Source organism: Pinus tabuliformis, chromosome 9 (genome assembly GCF_031772625.1).
Source record: "Pinus tabuliformis cultivar Carrire ecotype Pingquan chromosome 9, CPIR1, whole genome shotgun sequence".
Classification (NCBI taxonomy): Eukaryota; Viridiplantae; Streptophyta; class Pinopsida; order Pinales; family Pinaceae; genus Pinus; species Pinus tabuliformis.
In genome coordinates this window covers 1746771409-1746791934 of record NC_142307.1, presented here as the reverse complement: position 1 = coordinate 1746791934, position 20526 = coordinate 1746771409, and the positions used below count along the sequence as shown (strand labels likewise).

At 34.9% G+C, this 20526-nt stretch overlaps 1 protein-coding gene across 1 annotated transcript in view; it reads left to right on the top strand.

Moving 5' to 3' along the window:
• The window catches only part of LOC149155691 (ras-related protein RABH1e-like), a 224987-nt gene that overhangs the window by 36877 nt on the left and 167584 nt on the right, over positions 1-20526 (top strand). The window contains exon 3 of the mRNA XM_089441074.1: positions 3020-3108. Coding sequence (XP_089297200.1) covers positions 3020-3108 — 89 coding nt within the window. The remainder of the gene's footprint in view (positions 1-3019; positions 3109-20526) is intronic.

The window sequence follows — 20526 nt, the reverse complement described above, 5'->3', positions numbered from 1 at the left end:
TGAAATAAGAATACTATCTTTATGAGAAGATGAGTGTCTTGTAACTTCCATTACTAAATCGCTTGGATACTAAATTATAACCCCTTATGTATTCTAAAGAATTCCATGAAATATGGGGTAACCTTCTTCCAAGCTTCCTAACTTCTCTATAGCATGGATGAACTAGTAATCGTAAAATTTGTTGAGGTGACCAACATATGATAATGTTGAAATAAGCCTTGTAACCTAACAATATGTTTACTATGAATAATCTTGAATTTGAGGAGCTACTTCCATAGTTCATCACTAAAAGGACTATGGAAATCCCATTTACAAGATAGTATCCAATATCACTCATGTTGAATTTTCCATCTTGTATATATATTGTGGAAATTCTCAATGAAACTATTAAAAGATGTCTTTCCCCCAAAACATGAGAACAAATAAATTCTTTAGTAGTTACAAAATTGGGAATTAAAGGGGAACCAATAGAAAACATAATACAAACTCGTTTTTGAAGAATTTATGAATCTCGATGACCTTACTAACAACTAACGAATCTTGGATATATGAACTATGATTCTTAAACTATAGTATTTGAAAGCACCAATATCACATGCAATTTAACGAAACATTGAATCTAAAGGGCACTCCCAAATATCTAATATTTTTCCCTAATTAGCCTCCAATAATTATTTAACCAATGAAGTGTAATAAATGTTTCAATAACTTATAAATCAAACTCTTGATCACCAATAATTCACCATATAGTTATACAAAATGCAGCCAAGTAGCTCAAGACAAAATGAGCAAAATCATGATATAACAGCGATAGAAAAGAGAGAATCGTAAAAAAATTGATTATTTAACAATTTTATTCTTTGTCAATAAGGTCTAATTGAGAAGGTTAACACATAATGTTATTATCCATCACACCCCAGTTTAATTCTCACTTATAACATGGTTACCTCTAGTAAGTTGATTTTCCTTTTGATGGAACTATTTCGTATGTCATGGGAATCTTCAGCAACTTTTGTACACAAAATTAGCCCTAATCATGATTGCTTAACGTGATTGTTTCATATACCATAGAAATTTTGAGCATATTTTGTGCACAAAATTACCCTAATTACAATTGCTTAACAACTTTTGTTTTTGCAGATTTATAAATATTATATTGATATCAAAACAAATAAATTAACGAGGTTCAAAAATAAAATTCAATAAAAATATATAATAAAAACAGAAAATCTACTCGTATAAAAATGTAAAAATAACTTTTATTACAAATTTACACAGACTAAAAATAACCATAAATACATACTACTAATCCGAACTAAACAAACAAACACACCAAAAAGAACATGATAAATGATAACATATCAACTTTCCATAAGCTTTGTCAAAATTAATCTTAAGAAAAAGAATCTTTTGCCGTCTCTCCTTCGCGCCTTCCGCTCTCTCCCTTACCGAGAAATTCAGCTTATAACTTTCTATGTTTTTCTCAAAATTCAGAGGAAACCAGAGAAACTATCACTACCGGCATTTGTTTATATGATTTGATACGATTATATCCTTGTACTCTTAAGAATTGGATTGCGTTTTTCTTTTTAATAGCATTTGTTTCTATTTATATTATATGATTTTTATTATATTATTGCGAGAGGCATTAGGATTCATTTAGTTTTTAATATATCAGCTTTATTTGTGATATGTTAAACAATATTTTTAATTTAATTATATATTGGATTCTTTTTTAATTTACATAATTTAATATTTTGTTAATATAAACTCAATATAATTTCTCAATTTAAAAAATCTCTATTTTTACTAGATATAGTAGGTATTTATTTTTCTATTAATATTTTTTTATATTTTTTCCTTAATTTTAAGTTTCATGTTTTACATTTGACAATATAAAAATCTTTTATCTCTTATATATCCCCAATATATTATGTTATTTTTTCCCTAATATATATATCCCAATATGAATCCACCTGATATGATATTGATCCCCTATAAAAACCATGTTGAAAAAAAAACGTAAAAAAAAATATTATTATCAAAATTTATTTATATAATAGGATTCCGTTACAGCTTTATACTTTCAAGAATTTGATTGAGTTTTTTTTATATCATTTGCATATAAAATACCTCGATCCATATATATGTTAAGGTTGAAGATAACCTGACCTTGTTATGTATTTAAGAAGAATATTCCAAGGGGATAGCCTTGTACGTTCAAGAATTTGATTGAGTTTTTTTATATCATTTGCATATAAAATACCTCGATCCATATATGTTTGCAGTTGTCTATAACGCCACTTTTTGAAAGCTTTTTCGGCGGGTTTTTCCGGTTGAAATCCGGCAGGAATTTATTGGAATCGCAAGTTTGATAGCTAGTTTCTGCACAATGAAAGCATCCCAAGGGTTTTTCAGGGTGCTGAATCCAAATATGTAGTTAAAAAACCATTTTAACTGCAACAAATCAAGATTTAACCTCAATTTCTTCCGCCGGATTCCGTCACCGGAATATCCAAAAAATCGCATTATAGACAACTCCTATATGTTTAGGTTGAAGATAGGCTGACCCTGTTCTGTATTTAAGAAGAATACTCATAGGGGATAACCTTGTACTTTCAAGAATTTGATTGAGTGTTTTTTATATCATTTGCATATGAAATATCTCGATCCATATATATGTTTAGGTTGAAGATAGGCTGACCTTGTTTTGTATTTACGAAGCATACTCCAAGGGGAAATACGTTAGAAGTTGGAGTCAATATTCATGATCCTCTATTATCATTTACTTAATCATACAATATGATTATGTTGCGGGTGAATTGAACTGCAATATTTCTTTAATTTAAGCATGAGTTCGAATTGTATTCTCATGTGAATTGTTCGGTACGTCGTTCATTTACTTTTGCTTCTTTTATACCCAAGATTTCTGATTTTATAGGATGTGACATAATGTGCAGGCTTAATTTCTTGTTACTTATTATTTCATGGATGTATGTTTCATTTTGTATATCATTAGGGATACAGCTGGACAGGAACGTTTTCGGAGTTTGGTACCAAGTTACATACGAGACTCATCCATTGCCGTTTTAGTCTACGATGTTGCAAGTAAGATTTGATTTTTCTGTCTGTAAGCGCTGTGATTATTGGCACATTTATAGCTATACTAGAAATATTTTTTTGGAATACAACAATGCTTACGTGGTGATAAATGAAAACTTGAACGTGTCAAAGAAAAATCCAATCTTTCAAAACTCTTTTTTATTGAGTGGCCCCTCCAAAAGCGTATGCTTGCTTACGTTTTCCTTTTAGTTGAACTTGGGCATTCTTTCTAACATATTTTACACATGATATGGGAACGATGGCAACAATGGTAATATATATTATACGACAAATTCACACAAATTAAACATTGGAAGACAATTATAAGTACCAAGGAAATATATCACATACAAATTAAACACAAAAGAAAACTAATAAGAATTCAATCACTAAGTATGAAGAAAAATCTCAAATTGTATAAATGTGTCAAGTTGTTACTTTAAGGGATATCTTATTGTACAAACAAGGCTTTCATACATCTATATTTAATGTCAAGTTGAATTATAATGTTAAATTAAATTATTTTTAAGTCTTACAATCAAAATAATTTGTTGCTAAATTGTGACTTTAAGTTAGATTATTACGTGTACAACTTGAGTGGACTTGAAGCCAAAAACATGTGTTTCTTCCTTAAAGATCATAGATTAAAATCTTTGGTGTTGGAATATAATTTATATACTCACATCAATGTAGAGATGAATTCATAAACACCTTACATTAAGTCAACATTTCTTTATATTTAGTCATCTTTTTTATTACAACAGCCTATAGCTATCATTACTTAGATCCTCATCATCTATGTATGATTGTTTTAACTTCCTAAAGGATTAAATTTCCTGCTTCCATAATGAACTTAAGATTTTGTGCTAGAAAAAAGAGTACAATCTCTTCTCAATTCATGGTGGAAGTTAAACTTTGACATTCTATATTATTATTTATTTGAGGATGAAACATCTCATTTATTGAAAGAAATCACATCCATTTTTGTAATCATTACTTTCATATTCAATATAAAATTTTATTTTTCTAATTACTTTCATATTTGATATAAAATATTTTTTCCTTTACGACTTACTCGAGGTTGTCGCTTTTATTATAATGCAATGATGGCTCCTCATAACTACCTCAACATACATCACATGACTCATTTCTCGGGGTTGTCTGTTTTATTATAATGCAATGATGGCTCCTCATAACTACCTCAACATACATCACATGACTCATTTCTTTGGCCAAAATTTTAAAAACATTGGCATGTTCCACAATAGGAATGAAATCTACATGTTGACTCAAGACATTGAAATTGACTTTAACAAACAAAACCAACTCTAGGTTAAAACACATTTATTCCCTTTGGCTGAGGTGGGAGGATTATGCATTAACAGTACATTTTTATGCACTAATAAATTTCAACCAACAAAATTGTATGGTGGTAAAGCATACCTTTACAAGAAAGTGTGCTGGTATAAAGGAAGCAAAATTCATCTTGAAACCTTGTTGGAGTGACATCTCTAAATACATGTTCAATTATTTGATCCTTACTATATAAGTTATCGGTAACATATGTAACATTAAGTTCATGAAATTTGGCCTTTCTAATTAATTCTTAATGTGTTGGAAAGTTGGCATTGATGACAATGGACTAGCATTGAGGCAGAGAGAGTTGCAACCATGTTTCAGGTAACATATGGGCTCAAATCCTACATCAGACCTTCTCCATTGAAAATTACTCTGAAAGATCTTTTCAACGATATGTGGAAGTCTAGAAATGACCATTGGGATTAAAAGTTATTAATAGCCAAATAAAAGGAGCTTCGATTCCTTTGAAGCAGGTCAAATATCGAGAGACAAAATTGTGAAGGCTGAATATCAGAAGTAGGGAGCCATCAGGACTACCGTGACCTTGACAATCTATCTAAAAGAAACCTAAAATGAGCAATCAAATATTGGAGCCTATTTTCAGAGGTTTGTAACCTCCGTAGCTTAGAGATTTCGGAACCTGAGATATCAGAGCAAGTCACAATATCAAAGGTTAGAGCATATGGCACAGAAAGGCATATCGAAATCTCAAAACTTCATAATTTCTTATAAATTGAATTTCCTTGGAAGCATCAAAGTTTGTGAAGGAGAGAAATTACAAAGGAATTCGGTGAAAAACCAAGGACCAATAAGGCCCTTTCTCTCTCCTCTAATAGACGCATGGCAACAATTGATTGGCCCCTCAAGAGATGATGCGGCATATAATGTCAACATTATGTGACTATACGGTGGACATGTGGTTGTTAGATTCAACGTTTTTGGTGGCCTAATGGGGAAAATCAGGGTGACAAATGTCAGCACTAAGGAGTCACCACGTGGAGTGATGATGAAAACATGTCATCATCTCAGACATCAACATATCGGAGGTTGTATTTTTCATAACTCTTGTCTAATTTCTTTATAGAAAAGTTCTAATCCGATAAATGGGCTCCGATGTGGACTAACACATGGTTGTGGGAGATCCAAAGGACCAAGGGTGAAAAGAAGGCCTAAGCACCTATGTGCTATGTGATGCCACATAAAAAATATTTTATATGTCAGAATTTCAGAGGTCGTCCATAATTGTGATTTGGAGAGAAGTTACAAAATAGGGAGCTCCAATAATGTATAGAACTTGGTTGTATGGATTTAAAGGACCAATAGCATAAAGCAGACCTTAGCACTTGAGTGTTGAAAAGACGTGTGGAAAGTACATTTCAGAGGTAAAAATTTTGGGGACCTCTCTAATTGAATTATGAGAAAGTTCTAATATGGAGGAGCTTTGATGTGTTGGTGCTTGGTCAAGGAAACCCAAAAGAACCAAGAGCGAAAGATATACATAGGCAGATAGTTCCCTGACATGAGAATCTAGGTCCAAGCACCTAATCACTAATCCAACAATCTCAGGAAATCATCATATGAGAAAGAAAGCGATAAGGGGGCTAAGCACTAACGGATAAAGGTATCAAAATAGTGCGAATTCGTAATGTTCATTTTATATAAGTTAAAATGTGTTATAGCTCCGATATTGCTGTACATAACATTACAGAATGAATGGGTAGGTAATTGCTGAGTAAATGTGCTCGGAGAAGTTGGTTGATGGAGTTAATTCAAATTACAGAAATTGCTTGGTCAAGGCAACGAGGACCATGATTCTCAGGGAAGAACTACTGGGTTGGTATTGATGTTGGAAGAAATCCATTTCTTCTCCCGTGCACATCTTATAGATTTAAATGACGAACATATAAGCCACTCTAAAGTACAATCAAGCTTTGTGAAGCCATGAATAAACATGGGGAGTCTCATTGGAGTGTGCAGGTGGACTGAGATTAAATTCTCAGCATGGAGGATCACACAGAGAGTTGGTGAAGCACTCAGGAGCCCATCCTCATATTTAATGTAGTGGTAAAAATCAGGTAACAGACGCAAAAACAATATGGAGGTGTTATAAGGAGGTACACTGAGACATTGTGGAAACTAACAATAGAGGCAACATTGTGCAGAGTGCATCAAAGGATCAAAACAATTGATTTCCATTGAACAAAGTGGGGAAGAAAGTATTGCTTCATGCACTAAAGAGTGTAGAGCAGAGCATGTGAGAGATGAGTAATTAGCCCAAGTGTTGAATTGGAGCAGAGTGTTGCAGAGAACCTGTGGAATAGAAGGTAGAGTGCAGAGGATAAGGTGCTGCTATGTGAGGCTGAGACAACCTGTGGAATAGTAGAGGAAAAAGAGAAGAAGTTGATTCCGCAGTAAACCAGATTAGTATTGTTCTGTATTTGTATTTTCCTCTATTTTTGGTTTGAAAATTGTATGAAAGGTAGAACAATGGCTAGAATAGGGGGCAGAATGCATCCATGAGAGTTTGGTTCCTCTTGGAAAGTAGGTGGCTGATATCCTAAGGGGGTCGGTTCCTCTTGTGAGTGGGTGCTCAGAAACAAACTCATGTAATTAAGTAGGTGCTTAATTTATATCATAACAACAAAGAAATTAGCGGTTATCTCCCTTTGGGGTTCGACGTAAAAATACTGGTGCCAATATGTGTATGTTTCTCATGTGTTGGATTGTATGTGCATGTGAATGTATTATCTTGTTGTTCATTTGTATTATGTATGAATGCACACATAAGTAACAAACAATAGAGGAAAGAACTAAAAACATATTCATAAAAAGTTTTGAGAATCTCACTATTACTGATTTGCCCCCTCCCCTCTCAGTAATTCCTTATTTCAACAATTGGTATTAGAGCCAAGTTCCTTTAGGAACAATCCAACCACTAGAAGGTACATCCATAAAGAATTATGTGTAGGCAAGATAGTCAAGATGCTTACTCAAGAAATATACCAGTCTTTAATGGGACAAACTATGCCTTTTGGAAAGTTACGATGGAAGCCTATCTTATGTCCCTAGGATTAGATGTTTGGAGTTCTGTACTAGTAGATTATGATGTCCTGGATATCCCTCCCACTGATGTATATGGTAAAAGAATGTATGGAAATAACGCTAAAGCCAAGAATTACATTCTCTTTAGGCTTAGTCAATATGAATTCGTAAAGGTTATGCACTTTAGGTGTTCCAAGGAAGCGTGGGTGAAGCTCAATCAGAGTCATGAATGAGATGGCAAAGTCAAGTAGGCCAAAATTCAAACTTTTAGAATGAGGTTTGGAAGTTTAAAAATGAGTAAAGAAGAAATCAAAGCATAATACTTCCTTGAAGTTGATGAAGTAACCAATATGATTAGAGGACTTGGTGAAGAAGTCAAGGAAGATATGATTGTTCAAAAAGTCTTAAGATACCAACCCATGAGATTTAATGTCAAAGTAACATCTATTGAAGAAATGGCTAATTTAAAGGATCCCAAGATGGACCAGTTGGTTGGTACTCTCATAGCCTATGAGATGAGAGTAGAAAGAGAGATGTCTAAACCCAAGGAGGCAACATTCAAAGTGTCCAAGAAGGCCAAGGAGTACAAATATCATCAAGACTTCTCCAGCTGTGAATTTCATTAGGAGTTGGCTCAATTTTCTAGGAAATTGAAGCGTGGCTCAGGAAAATATAAAGGGAAGTTTCCCTTTAAATGATTTGACTGTGGTAGAGTTGAACATTTCTCGTCCAAGTGTCCTTACAAATAAAGGACTAAAAATTAAGATGGTTAGAAATTTAGAAACAAATCTCAAAAACATTAGAAGAAGAAGTTCTATAAGAAAAAGGAGCTCTACACCAAAGTGGGTAGTTCAACACCAGGTTCAAACAACAAAAACTCTTCAGAAGATGATTAAGATAAGTACTTACTTATGGCATTTGGAGTAGACTCCAAGAAACAAAATATTATTGATTTTGAAGAGGAAGAAGAAGAAGTAGGAATAGTGGACTTTGAATGGGAACTCATAAATGCTCTTGATGACTTAAAGAAGGTCAGGAAAAATAACAGCCAACTAAAAGAGCAACTGCAGCATGCTGAAGAAGGTATGTACAAATCAAACAATGAAGATTTTTTTTTTATCAAAAATAGAAACTTGAAGAAGCCATTAAAATGAAAGATAGTTTAGCCCTTCTACTGGAAGAAAAATAGGGAACATGAGAGAGACTAAAAAAGAGAACAAACATTTAAAACAAGAGTGGTTCAAGGTGCAGATGGAAACAATCACAAAAACAAGCAAAGATGAAATTCTGACCTTGAAAGTCAAATTAGAAGAACCTAAGCGAAAGGAAGAAGTTCTTTGTGATTTGATCCATGAATGAGAAGAAAAATGCCAGAGTCTCAAGGTAGAGGTCTTCTCCTTGAGAAAGAATCTTGAGAAAGTAGAGACTGAAAAAGGTTTAAATGAAAAATCTGTAGAAGGCACAAGAAAGCTTGATCGGATTCTAAATAGTCAAACGTTTCTAGGAAACAAAACAAGTATGGGATACTAAAGAAAATAAGAATATTCTACCGGAAAGATAAACTTCAGGTCTGCAGTGTTTGAGGAACCACAAAGCTATGCAAAGAAGCTTCAATAAAGAATCAATGAAGAAAAAAGGGAAGCAAGTAAAAGAGGATATCGTCATTGCAATAATCACTCCATCCACCCCAAGGAGCCACACCAATAGAGAATGAATCAATCATCCAGACAAGAGAAGTACCTACATGTACAAACTCATAAACCTTGCAACAATACATACACTTATTTATTTTATACTTATTGTTATAAGTGTCATAGCTTTAGACATAAGGTTTTTGATTGTAGAAGGATCAACGTTGGAAGAGTTGAAAATCCTAGATATAATAAGTATCATAATTTTAGATATCAAAACTCTCCTCTAAGAGATCGAAATGCCTTCTCTCCCCTGTTAACTGATGTTGAGTGTTTCAAATGTAATAATTTTGGGCACAAGGCAAGTGAGTGTAGAAGCAGGTTTGAGTACCTATCTAAGTCCAAAAATATTCGATAGTTAGCTTCTCAAAAGGACAAGGAGAATTGGAAATGAAAAACTGAAAAGAGCATGCAATGTGGATTGGCTCTATCCGTAGATAATGAAAATAATAGATGGTATGTGGATAATGGTTGTTCCAAGCGTATGATTGGGGATAAGATCAAATTATGTTGCTAAAATAAAAAGGCAGAGGGAACAATGTCACTTTTGGAAACAATTCCCCAACAAGAATTAATGGTAAAGGCATAGTCAGTCTGGATCAAAAGACGAAAGCTCAAAATGTGTTGTACGTGGAAGGTCTCAAGAAAAACTTGTTTAGTGTAATCTATATGTGTGATAATGGCTATGATGTGATCTTTTGATTCAAGGTCTATGAGATTCGAAATGAGAAAGATGTGGGAAAAACAATCAAAACTCACAACAATGTATATGTGTTTGATTGCTCCAGAGTAAATTGTGATTTAAACAAAATGAATGAAGCACGATTGTGGCACAAGAGACTTGGTCATATGAATTTTGATGGTTTTATTAGAGTCAGCAAGATGGGAGAAATGAGAGGTTTTCCAAGACTGTCAAGGCCTGATAATTCAATCTACAAGTCATGTCAATTTAGTAAGTAAAATAGGACTCATTTCAAGTCAAAATAGATCTCTTCATCTAGACCACTCGAGCTAATTCACATAGATATATGTGGGCCAACTAGAGCAAAAAAACCGAAAGGAGAAATGTATTTTATGCTACTCATTGATGATTTTACTAGGGCCACTTGGACTGCGCTCATAAAAGAAAAATCAGAAGCATTAAAAAAAAAAGTAAAGCTTAAGTAGAAAATGAGAAAGACTTAATGATCAAACGCTTAAGATCAGACAGAGGATGAGAATACACGTCAAGAGAGTTTGAAGAATTTTGTGAAGAGCATGGAATTAGGAAGAAGTATTCAGCGGCTAGAACTCCACAACAAAATCTAGTTGAGAGAAAGAAGAAAACAATTGAGAAAATGGCCATAACTATGTTGGGTGAAGAAGATGTATCCCACATCTTCTGGGGAGAAACAACACAAGCAACAATATACCTACCAAACAGAACTCAACGTAGGCCAAATAGTGATAAAACTTGCCACGAGTTGTGGAAGGGAAGACCTGCATTAGTTAAACACTTGAAGGAGTTTGGGAGAAAATGCTTTATTAGAAGGAATGACAAAAATCCCGGAAAGTTTGATTCATGTGCTCATGAGGGTATATTACTTGGGTACTCTGCTCAAATTAAAGGATATAAGTTCTACAACAAATGAACAAAGATGCTTGAGGATTGCAATGATGTAGTAATAGATGAAGTAGCTTCACAACTTGATTCCTCCAAAGGAAACATGAACTTAAATAGAGAAGAGAGTCTAAACGTCAGGACCTTAGATCAATATGAAACAAATTCATATAATGAAGGTGAGGAAATGAGCACAACTCCAAGGCCCAAAATACTTTCCAGCTATGTACAGAAGGAACATCCTGAGAGTCATATTCTTGGAGATCAAAGACATAGTGTTCAAACCAGGAGGAAACTTGTTGGCAGTTCAAGTTGTGAAAATATTCCTTTGTTGTCTCAAATTGAGCCTAAAAATCTCATCCAGGCAAGTGAGGACAAATTCTGGGTGAGAGCTATGAATGAAGAACTCGACCAAATTTAAAATAATGACACTTAGGAACTTGTTCCAAGACAAAAAAGAAAAATGTCATTGGAACCAAATGGGTTTTCAGAAAAAAGCTAAATGAGCAGGGTCAAGTAATTAGGAACAAGGCGCAATTGGTTTGCAAAGGGTATGCCTAGATAAAAGGGGTAGATTTTGAAGAAACCTTTGCACCAGTAGTGAGACTGGAAGCTATCAGAATGTTTCTTTCCTTTTCCAGTCATAAAAATATCAAGGTATATCAAATGGATGTGAAGTATACCTTTCTCAATGGAGATCTAGAAGAAGAGGTTTATATTGAGTATCCAAAAGAATTCACGCTCACTAAAGATAAAGATAAAGGCCTTATATGGACTCAAACTAGCTCTGAGAGATTTGTACGGAAGACTAGATCGATAAGTTCAACAATAAGACTTGAAGAAAGGTATTATAGAAAACAATTTATACATAAAGTTTGAGGGCGGTCATCTATTAATTGTAGTAGCATATGTGGACAACATAATCTTTGGCAGTGACATGGAACAATTGGGACATCAATTCACAAACTATAAGGAGACAAAGTTTGATATTTCCATGATCAGAGAGTTTTCTTTCTTCTCAGGATTACAAAATTTTCAGTCTCAAAATGGAGTGTTTATTTCCCAATCCAAGTACCTACGAGAAACTATGAAGAAGTTTGGGTTAGAAAATTGCAAGCTAGTTAGCACACCTATGGTTATAGGTTTCAAATTATGCAAGGAAGATGAGACACCACTAGTAAATCAGACTGAATACAGATCCATAATAGAAAGCCTATTGTCTCTCACAGTTTTGCGACTAGACATCATACAAGTGTTGGGTCTTGTGCCCAGATTTCAAGCTTTCCCTCATGAAAGTAACGTCATTGATGTCAAAAGCATTTTCAAATATCTTAAAGGGACAATGGATTATGGACTTTGGAATGCTAAAAGCAAAGAAAGTAAGTTGAAGGCCTACACTGATGCTGATTGGGTAAGAAATATTGATGACAGGAAGATCACCTCAAGTGCAACATTCTTTTTAAGAAACTGCTTAGTGTTATGGGTCAGTAAGAAACAATCCTCCATTTCATTATTAGTTGATGAAGCAGAGTATATTTCAACTACCACTTGTTGCTCGCAAATTCTGTGGATGAAGCAGACCTTGAAGCATATTAAGGTAGAGTTGACTGATCCTATTCCAATCATGTGTGATAATACAAGTGCCATCAGTATCTCTAAGAATCCAGTCATGCATTCAAAGACCAAGCACATTCCTATAAAGTTCTATTTCTTAAGAGAATAGGTTGCAAACAATGATGTTAGACTTGAAAATGTGGCCACTAAAAACCAACTTGCAGATATATTTACTAAACCACTGGCAACAGAACCCTTTGAATATATCAGGCAACAGATAGGGGTTGTGACTCCCCCGACGAAATGACTCAACTATAGTGTGCGTTGGAAGCTACTCAACATATGGGATCAATTTAAGAGTAGGATTCAGTGGTTTCGGGGGAGTATTCAAGGGCATCCTTTTCCATTGATGCCAAAGGGGGAGAAGAATACCATTCTTGGTTTCAAGGGGAGCTTATGTTGTTGCCATCAATGCCATAGGGGGAGATTGTTGGACAATTGGCATTGCCTCGATGGTTTGTGGCATTTGGTATGTTGGCATTGATGACAACAAGACTAGCATTGAGGCAGAGAGATTTGCAGCCATGTTTCAGATAACAGATGGGATCAAGGCCTACATCAAACCTTCTCCACTAGAAATTGCTCTAAGAAGATAATTTCCAACGGTTTGTGCAATTTCGTAACGTTCTTTGTATATAAGTTACGATGTGTTATAGCTCTGATATTGCTGCAAAAAGTATTAAAGGATGAATGGTTCAACAAGTTCTGAGTAAATGTGTTCGAGAAGTTCGTTGATGGAGTTAATCGCAACTGCAAAAATTGCTTGGTCAAGGGAATGAGGACCATGATTCTCAGGGAAGAACTGTTGGTCTAGTCGTGATGTTGGAAGAAAGGCATCTCTTATCTCCCGTGCACATCTTATAGACTTAAATGAGGAACAAACAAGCCACTCTAAAGTACATTCAAGCTCTTCGAAGCCATGAATAAGCATGGGGATTCTCATTGGATTGTGTAGGTGGACTGAGATTAAATTCTCGGTATAGAGGATGACACATAGAATTGGTGAAGCACTGAGGAGCCCATCCTCTCGTTTCATGTAACGACAAAACTCAGGCAACAAATGCAGCAACAATATGGAGGTGTCATACAAAGGTACACTCGGGCAGTGTGGAAAATGATAGTAGAGGAAGAATTGTGCAGAGGATCAAAACAAGTGATTTCCATTGTGCAAAGGGGGGAATAGATTATTGTTGCATGCATTGAAGAGTGTGAGAGCTGAGAAATTGGCCCAAGTGTTCAATTGGAGCAGAGTGTTGCAGAGATCCTATGGAATAGAAGCCAGGGTGGAGAGGATAGGGTGCTGCTATGTGAGGCCGAGAGAGCCTATGGAACAATAAAGGACCAAGAGCAAAAGTTGATTCTTCAGTAAACCAGATTAGTATTGTTATGTATTTGTATTTGCCTTTGTTTTCGTTTGAAATTGTATTAAAGGTAGAATAATGGCTAGAGCAGGTGGTGGCCTGTGTCCATAAGAGGTTGGTGCTTCTTGGAAAGTAGGTGCTTGCTATATTAAGAGCTTTAGTGCCTCATGTGAGTGGATTCTCACAAACAAACTGATGTAATTAAGTAGGTGCTTTATTTACATCATAACAACAAACAAATTGGTGGTTTTCTCCCTTTGGGTTTCCACATAAAAATACCGATGTCAATATGTGTATGCTTCTCATGTGATGGATTGTATGTACATGTGAATTTCTTATCTTGTTGTTCATTTGTATTATGTATGAATTCTCACAAAGTAACATACAATAGAGGAAAGAACTAAAGACATATTCATAAAAAGTTTTAAGAATCTCACTATTACTACTTCATCCCCCCTCTCAGTAATTCTTTATTTCAAGATAGTGAAGCATAAGATGAAGAATGAAACTTCTAAATGGACTAGAACTTTGATAACTAGTGCACCTACACATCTTTTAATCCCCATCTTATTGGCCTTTGCAACACATATATAAAAGTCTTTCCACTCCATCACAAATATATAAAAGGTATACTTACCTTGTGAAGTTGCATTTTAAAGAGATCTTTTTAGAATCATACAATAGAGGCCCTCTGATACAATTTTCCATGAACAATTTATCTTTTCATCATGTGATCGAGGTGGCTCCAGAAAGCTCAAAAATCAAATTTGGCTTAGGAAATGTTCAAAAATCAAAGTCCTTAGATCGCAACGACACTAGGATCAGATTAAAGATCTCTTCACAAGATTTCCAGCGACATAAATGACACTTCAATTCGAGTTTTTATGAAAAAGTTATGGTTAGTGAATGTTTTGGTCAACTAGGCTCACTAGTTAAATTTAGTAAAGCGTCAACTAAATTTGGAGGCCCACCAAATCTGGGATTTTGATTAAATATGACGGTAGCTAATGAGGTGACAGATTTGCATTTCACGATGACAGATTCCGACGGTCAGAAAGGGAGAATTTGTCACCTTCTTAAAAAAACCAGTGACCCCAAATTTAGACTTTGAGTTTTTGAATTTCTAATTTATATTAAAAAAACTAAAATTATTGGTCGGTTGGTCAACAATCATACCCGACCAATTGTGTAAGGGCATGCAGTCTTTATGTGCGCGCTCCGGCTGGAGTGCGAACTCAACCAAAACGTGCGAAGATGTTAAGTGCGTGAAAGGTTGGGTGGACGAGTTATATAGGCGTGGGGAGCGGTTGGCTCAACCCACGGGCCGACCAACAAACGGTGCAAGGCCGACGATGGTTGAAAGCATTTGGAGGATGGCCGACTCACATTTGCGATGAAGTTTGAGGGCGTGGGCAGGTCGGCTGGGTAGCTGCGACCTCGCCCTACGCTCATATATATTGGAGATGCGTGGATGGCATTTGGAACCATCGCACCATCGCTCAACAAGAACTTCGCTCATGAAGAAGAGAAAGGCGCAGAACTGAGGTGTGGACGCAGCAAAGGAGAAAGGCGCAGTTTGGTGATGCGCCCGTTCTTGGGCAAGGCCGCACGAAGTTAAGTGTCGTTTCTTGGTTTGGGTGAAGGGCGCGGGTAGAGGAGCGCCCGCTGGTTAGAGAAGGGCATGCACAGATGTGTGGTGCCCGAGTTGTGCGAAGGAGTGCCCGACAGTGAGACGAAGGGTGAACACTCGGTTTGTGCGACGACTTGGCACGGGTTCTTGGGTGACTCGGGTGAGCACCCGCCCATTGTGCAAGTGTGCACGGTGTGACTTTTGGTGAAGTGTTGAGATTGTGAACGGAGGAGTGTCTCGGGTAGAGGCGCCCATGTGTGGCGACTTGGAGGCACGCCCAAGTTGGGCAAACAACACGATCGTGCGACAAGGTGAACGAAGGGTTGGTGAGTCGTACGGCGACCGTGTAGAGGCACCAACGAGCTAGGCAACCGTGCTTGCCGAAGATTGTAAAATTGGCTAAGTATGAAACTTGGAGTTTCCAAGTATTTTTGTAAAGCTTGTAATTTGTAAAAGACTGTATAATATATTATTCGAGCAGACTCATTGTTCATGGAGTTGCCACTCCCTTTATACTATGCAATTGTGTTCTTCATGTATAATTGCTGATGTTAATGAATGTGTATGGGTGTTCATTGGTATAAAGGAAACATTAATAATACTTGGTTGCAAAACACAAACTAAGTAAAAATAAGTGGTTAGGCGTAGTCCACAAACATAAGTGTTGGTAAAAAGAAAGTGTTTGGTGGTATCGCACCTTACCAAGTATGGTTAAAAATGTACCGTAAGCTGGAGGCGTGACAAATTGGGCCCAACCCCCTATTTAATCACACGCACACATATAATAACGACCAATTAAACCAACCGTTTTAAAGACATTCTAATTAAAAAGAGGCGGACGGGTGTCGAAGCCACGTCGACTCGGTAGGTCGACCCACCACCGACAAACCCGCATAACAAACCATACCAAAGTCAAAACGATGCGGATAAAAAATTAAACGCTGCACTATTTTGGGGGAGACCGCGGGGTTGGAATCATCGTGTTCCCCCATTAATTTGACATGTTAGGCCAACGACATATGTTGGTATTTCCTATTAAAATAGTGATAAAATAGTGATAAAATTTAAATATATTAAAATAGTGATGAAATTTAAATTGTTTTCATATTCGTTAAAAAGTTTTTGATTGTACACATATGTAAAGATTAATTATATATATAAATAAACATAATAAAAAATACAGTATATGGAAAACTTCAAATTGTATAAGTTATTTTAAATGTTAATTTCAGATTGTATAATTGGCACTCCGATTATGAATATCATTGTTTCAATTCTATATTGTGTATCGATTTAAAAAAATATATGAACTTTTCTGTTTAGATGTTAAGAACACTTGATGTTAACGACAACAACGTCCTTTTTGATATCTCCTAAAATTTAAGGCTACTCACATGCTCTCAAAATATGTCCATATCATAGTTACCAAGTTCATTGGTATCGTTCAAAAAAATAGGTTAATGCCAGTTCGGTTCGGTACGGCGATTAATTCGGTAAATTCCAATTCGGTACGGTGCTACATTTTTGTCAAAGTCACTTTCTCCAATTCGATGTCTTTTATTTCGTCCCTCAACTTGAACGTGTTTCACACCCCAACATGAATACGTAATGTGTTTCCGCTGAACAATGGCCATACGCAATAGATTTGGAAGTTTGATATATACAAATCTACATGGTTGACTAAATAAATAAGAATTTTTCAAATTAAGGGATTTTCAAACGTTGTTTAAATATATTTTATAAATTCAGAAGATGGTACATTGTTTAGATATATTTTATAAATTCAGAAGATGTTGTTGTAAGTATGTAAATTTAAAAGTATTGATTTACAATATTTTTACTTATTTTTGAAAAAAAAAAAAAATTACATTTATTTCAATAACTGAAAAACTTAGTTTTCAATTGTTGACTTAGTGGAAATAGGCCATTGAACTTTTTTTCTTGAGAGAGAAAAATCATCATTGTATTATATTGAGACAATATAAAAACATCAGAAGATACAAAATGGTGGCTCATGGAGCAGCCACGATAGAAGCATCGAGGACAGATACAACGCCATAGGTCCATAGGCCATTGAACTTACCATTTAATTGTTGAATAGGAATGGTCATCGCAAGGTAAATTTTTAATTCCAGCTTTGTTTTGTTGATGCACTGGAAGAAATTTTTAATTCCACCCTTGCTTTGTTGATCCATTGGAAAAATACACGTTCGGATCTGTGCAACCTTGGTGAAAATAATATAGGAAAAGGCAAAACAAGTTTGGAACTAGGCATCCCTGGTGGAAAATTGAAATAATGTAGAGAAAGAAAATGCTAATGCTAAGATCAATTACCTTTTATAAATTTTCTTATAAGAATAATTTTTTTTTCCTATAAAAATAGTCTTTTTTTTTTTAATTCCAATAGTATAGAAAATACCAACTTTTTCTATCTTAGCAAATTGATAATTCTTATTGGGAATATATATATATATATATATATATATATATATATATATATATATATATTTTTATAGAAAAAATAAAAAAATAGTAAGTTCTATATTAGAAAATGGCAAATTGCAATTAAGAAAAAGATAATTCTTAACATACAAGAAATTATAAAATAGCAAATTGGTTACAAATCAATAACTCTTATATAAAACATAAAAAAACAGTAACTTGTATTTTGGAAAAAATCCACTTATACAACTTTTATATTTTCATTAAAATTTTGAATATAATATATATATATATATATATAATTAACTATTTGTAAGATGTATAGTGTCCAAATTTTTCTGTATTGACTTTTAAAGACTTGAATTTTTTCCGTATTGAATTCAATCCAAATCCGAATTCGAATTTGGTAACTACGGTCCATATCCATGCACTCTTTCATTAAACCTCAATGAAACATTTTTGATTTATAAAAAATTTGTGTTACAAATCAAAATAAAATCTTACTATTCTAGTTGCTAATAACACAATCTTATTTTTTTTTTTGTTTCTGTTGGAATAAAAATAAGAATAAGATTGTATTTTATAAAGTTAATATTAAAAAATAAATTAATTTAATTTTTAAAATAATTTAGTTTTTTTTTTCCTTCATTTAATTAATTGAGTGTAGTTTTATTATGTAATGATTTAGTTTAGTTAATTACGCCGTAAGGCGTTTCCATTTGGAATGAATTACCCCAGGTGCTGCTGTGTCCTATTGTTGACCGTAGATTTATGATGTTAGACGATGGAATGAAGTGTGATCGTTGATCTGGAACACTGAAAGGTTAATGAAGAAGCAGGACGGACCCACCGCCAGCGAGCCATTCGTTTCAGCGGCTCGTTTCGCAGCTGATATGGGCTTGTTATAATCATGGTGCAGCAAACAGACACCCGAAAAAGATACCGCACTGTATACTTAACGCAGACCGGCTACCTTGCCCTGTGCAAACCTACCGGTGCATGATCTACACCAAAATGCCCAAAAATCTACCATCCCTGCTGCTTCACCCATATAAATCTCACGATAGCTCGATTTTTATGTCTGCGCTGCCGCGCTCTTTGCTCAAGTGAATGAATGAATTTGTTGCAGGATTCCAATCCGAGTCTCTGCTCAGCTGTGTTCATTTCTTCACTGCAACGCTAATTCCATTTGGAACTCGCAGCTCATCCTCAGTCAGGTCATTTGGCTCCTTTCTTGGGTAAGAAATGTGAGAAATCCGTGGAAATTCCAATCATTGCCTCATTCTTGAAATTGCTTACCTACAATCCATTAGTACGAATAAACTTATAACGAGGCAAATAGCGGAACCAATCGCTATTGTAGAAAGCCGTTCGTAAGCCATGCGAAATATGTTGTCAACCCGGTATCCGGAGACTGTTATCATATTGAAGGTCAGGATAAAAATCACAACGCCGTAATCGTATTTGCGCTTTATTTTGGGGAAAAACCGAAGGTATGTTGCAGATGCCCCTGTAAAAACAATTATGGTAAGAACGATATCTAAAGTAAAATGTCCAAGCTTTTTTAATTTAATTTGGCCATGCCTACCGATATCACGAGGATTTTTTTTTTTTTACGGAATCTGGTTAAAGAATTAAAAAAATCAGTTTGAATAGGATTTTTTTTTACGGAATCTGGTTAAAGAATTTAAAAAATCAGTTTAATAGTTTTTAAGCGGTGGAAATAGATTCTGCACCCTCCCAAATTTATTTTAGACCTTTAAAATTTTGTTAATCTTATCAAAATTTTTATTATTTTCAGAGTTACCAAAATTTCTATTATTTTCATATTATTGTAAATTTTAAAAATATATTTTAAAAAACAATGTTAGATAGATGCCTGTTAAAATAATAATTAGTTTAATCTCACCCCGTAAATTCCTAAATATTCTTGGAAGTTACTTCTTTTTACAGGTGTATCATACAATTTTTTAATATTCAAAAAACAGGTTCAGCACATCATCAAACCTAGAATGAAACACGAAGCAGCGATAAGAATGGGTTCTCCTACTGTCCCGGCCCTTTGGGCTACCCATCCAACCAATATACCAAGAGATCCTGCGAGCGCTGTCCCGATTCCTCTATTCAAGCCCTTAATAAGAGTGGCACCTGCACAAGGATATTTCACAAGAAATCTTATACTCGCACGCATATCCAATCAAAAATATTAGGTCATATCTTACGATTACCTTTGGTTTTAACAAAATTGTTCAACCTATTGAGATGAGGACATTTTAAATCCAATTTTATAAAGCCAAAAGATCGAAACATGGACGCATCTGCATTTATAATTACATTAACGTATAAAAGAAAAAACACAAAACAGTAATTCTGAACCGGAACAAAGGTTTGTTCAAGTTCGATAGTATTAATCCAAGGATTTGCATCGATTAAACTAATTGATCGAATAATCAACGAAAAGTGTTAGCAATTACCTGCAGTAAACTCAAAAACCACCACAACGGTCATGATAGCCCAGATGGCATTATTACCCACACCATTAAATAAAGGCTCCATGAGATAGAACAGAGATACCACTGACAGTGCAAGCCCAACCTTGATCGCGTGTATAACTTTTCGCCAATCGTCTTTCCCCATCTTCCATACTCTTCTAAGAAAATCCTTCAGAACGAGCTTCCAGATTGG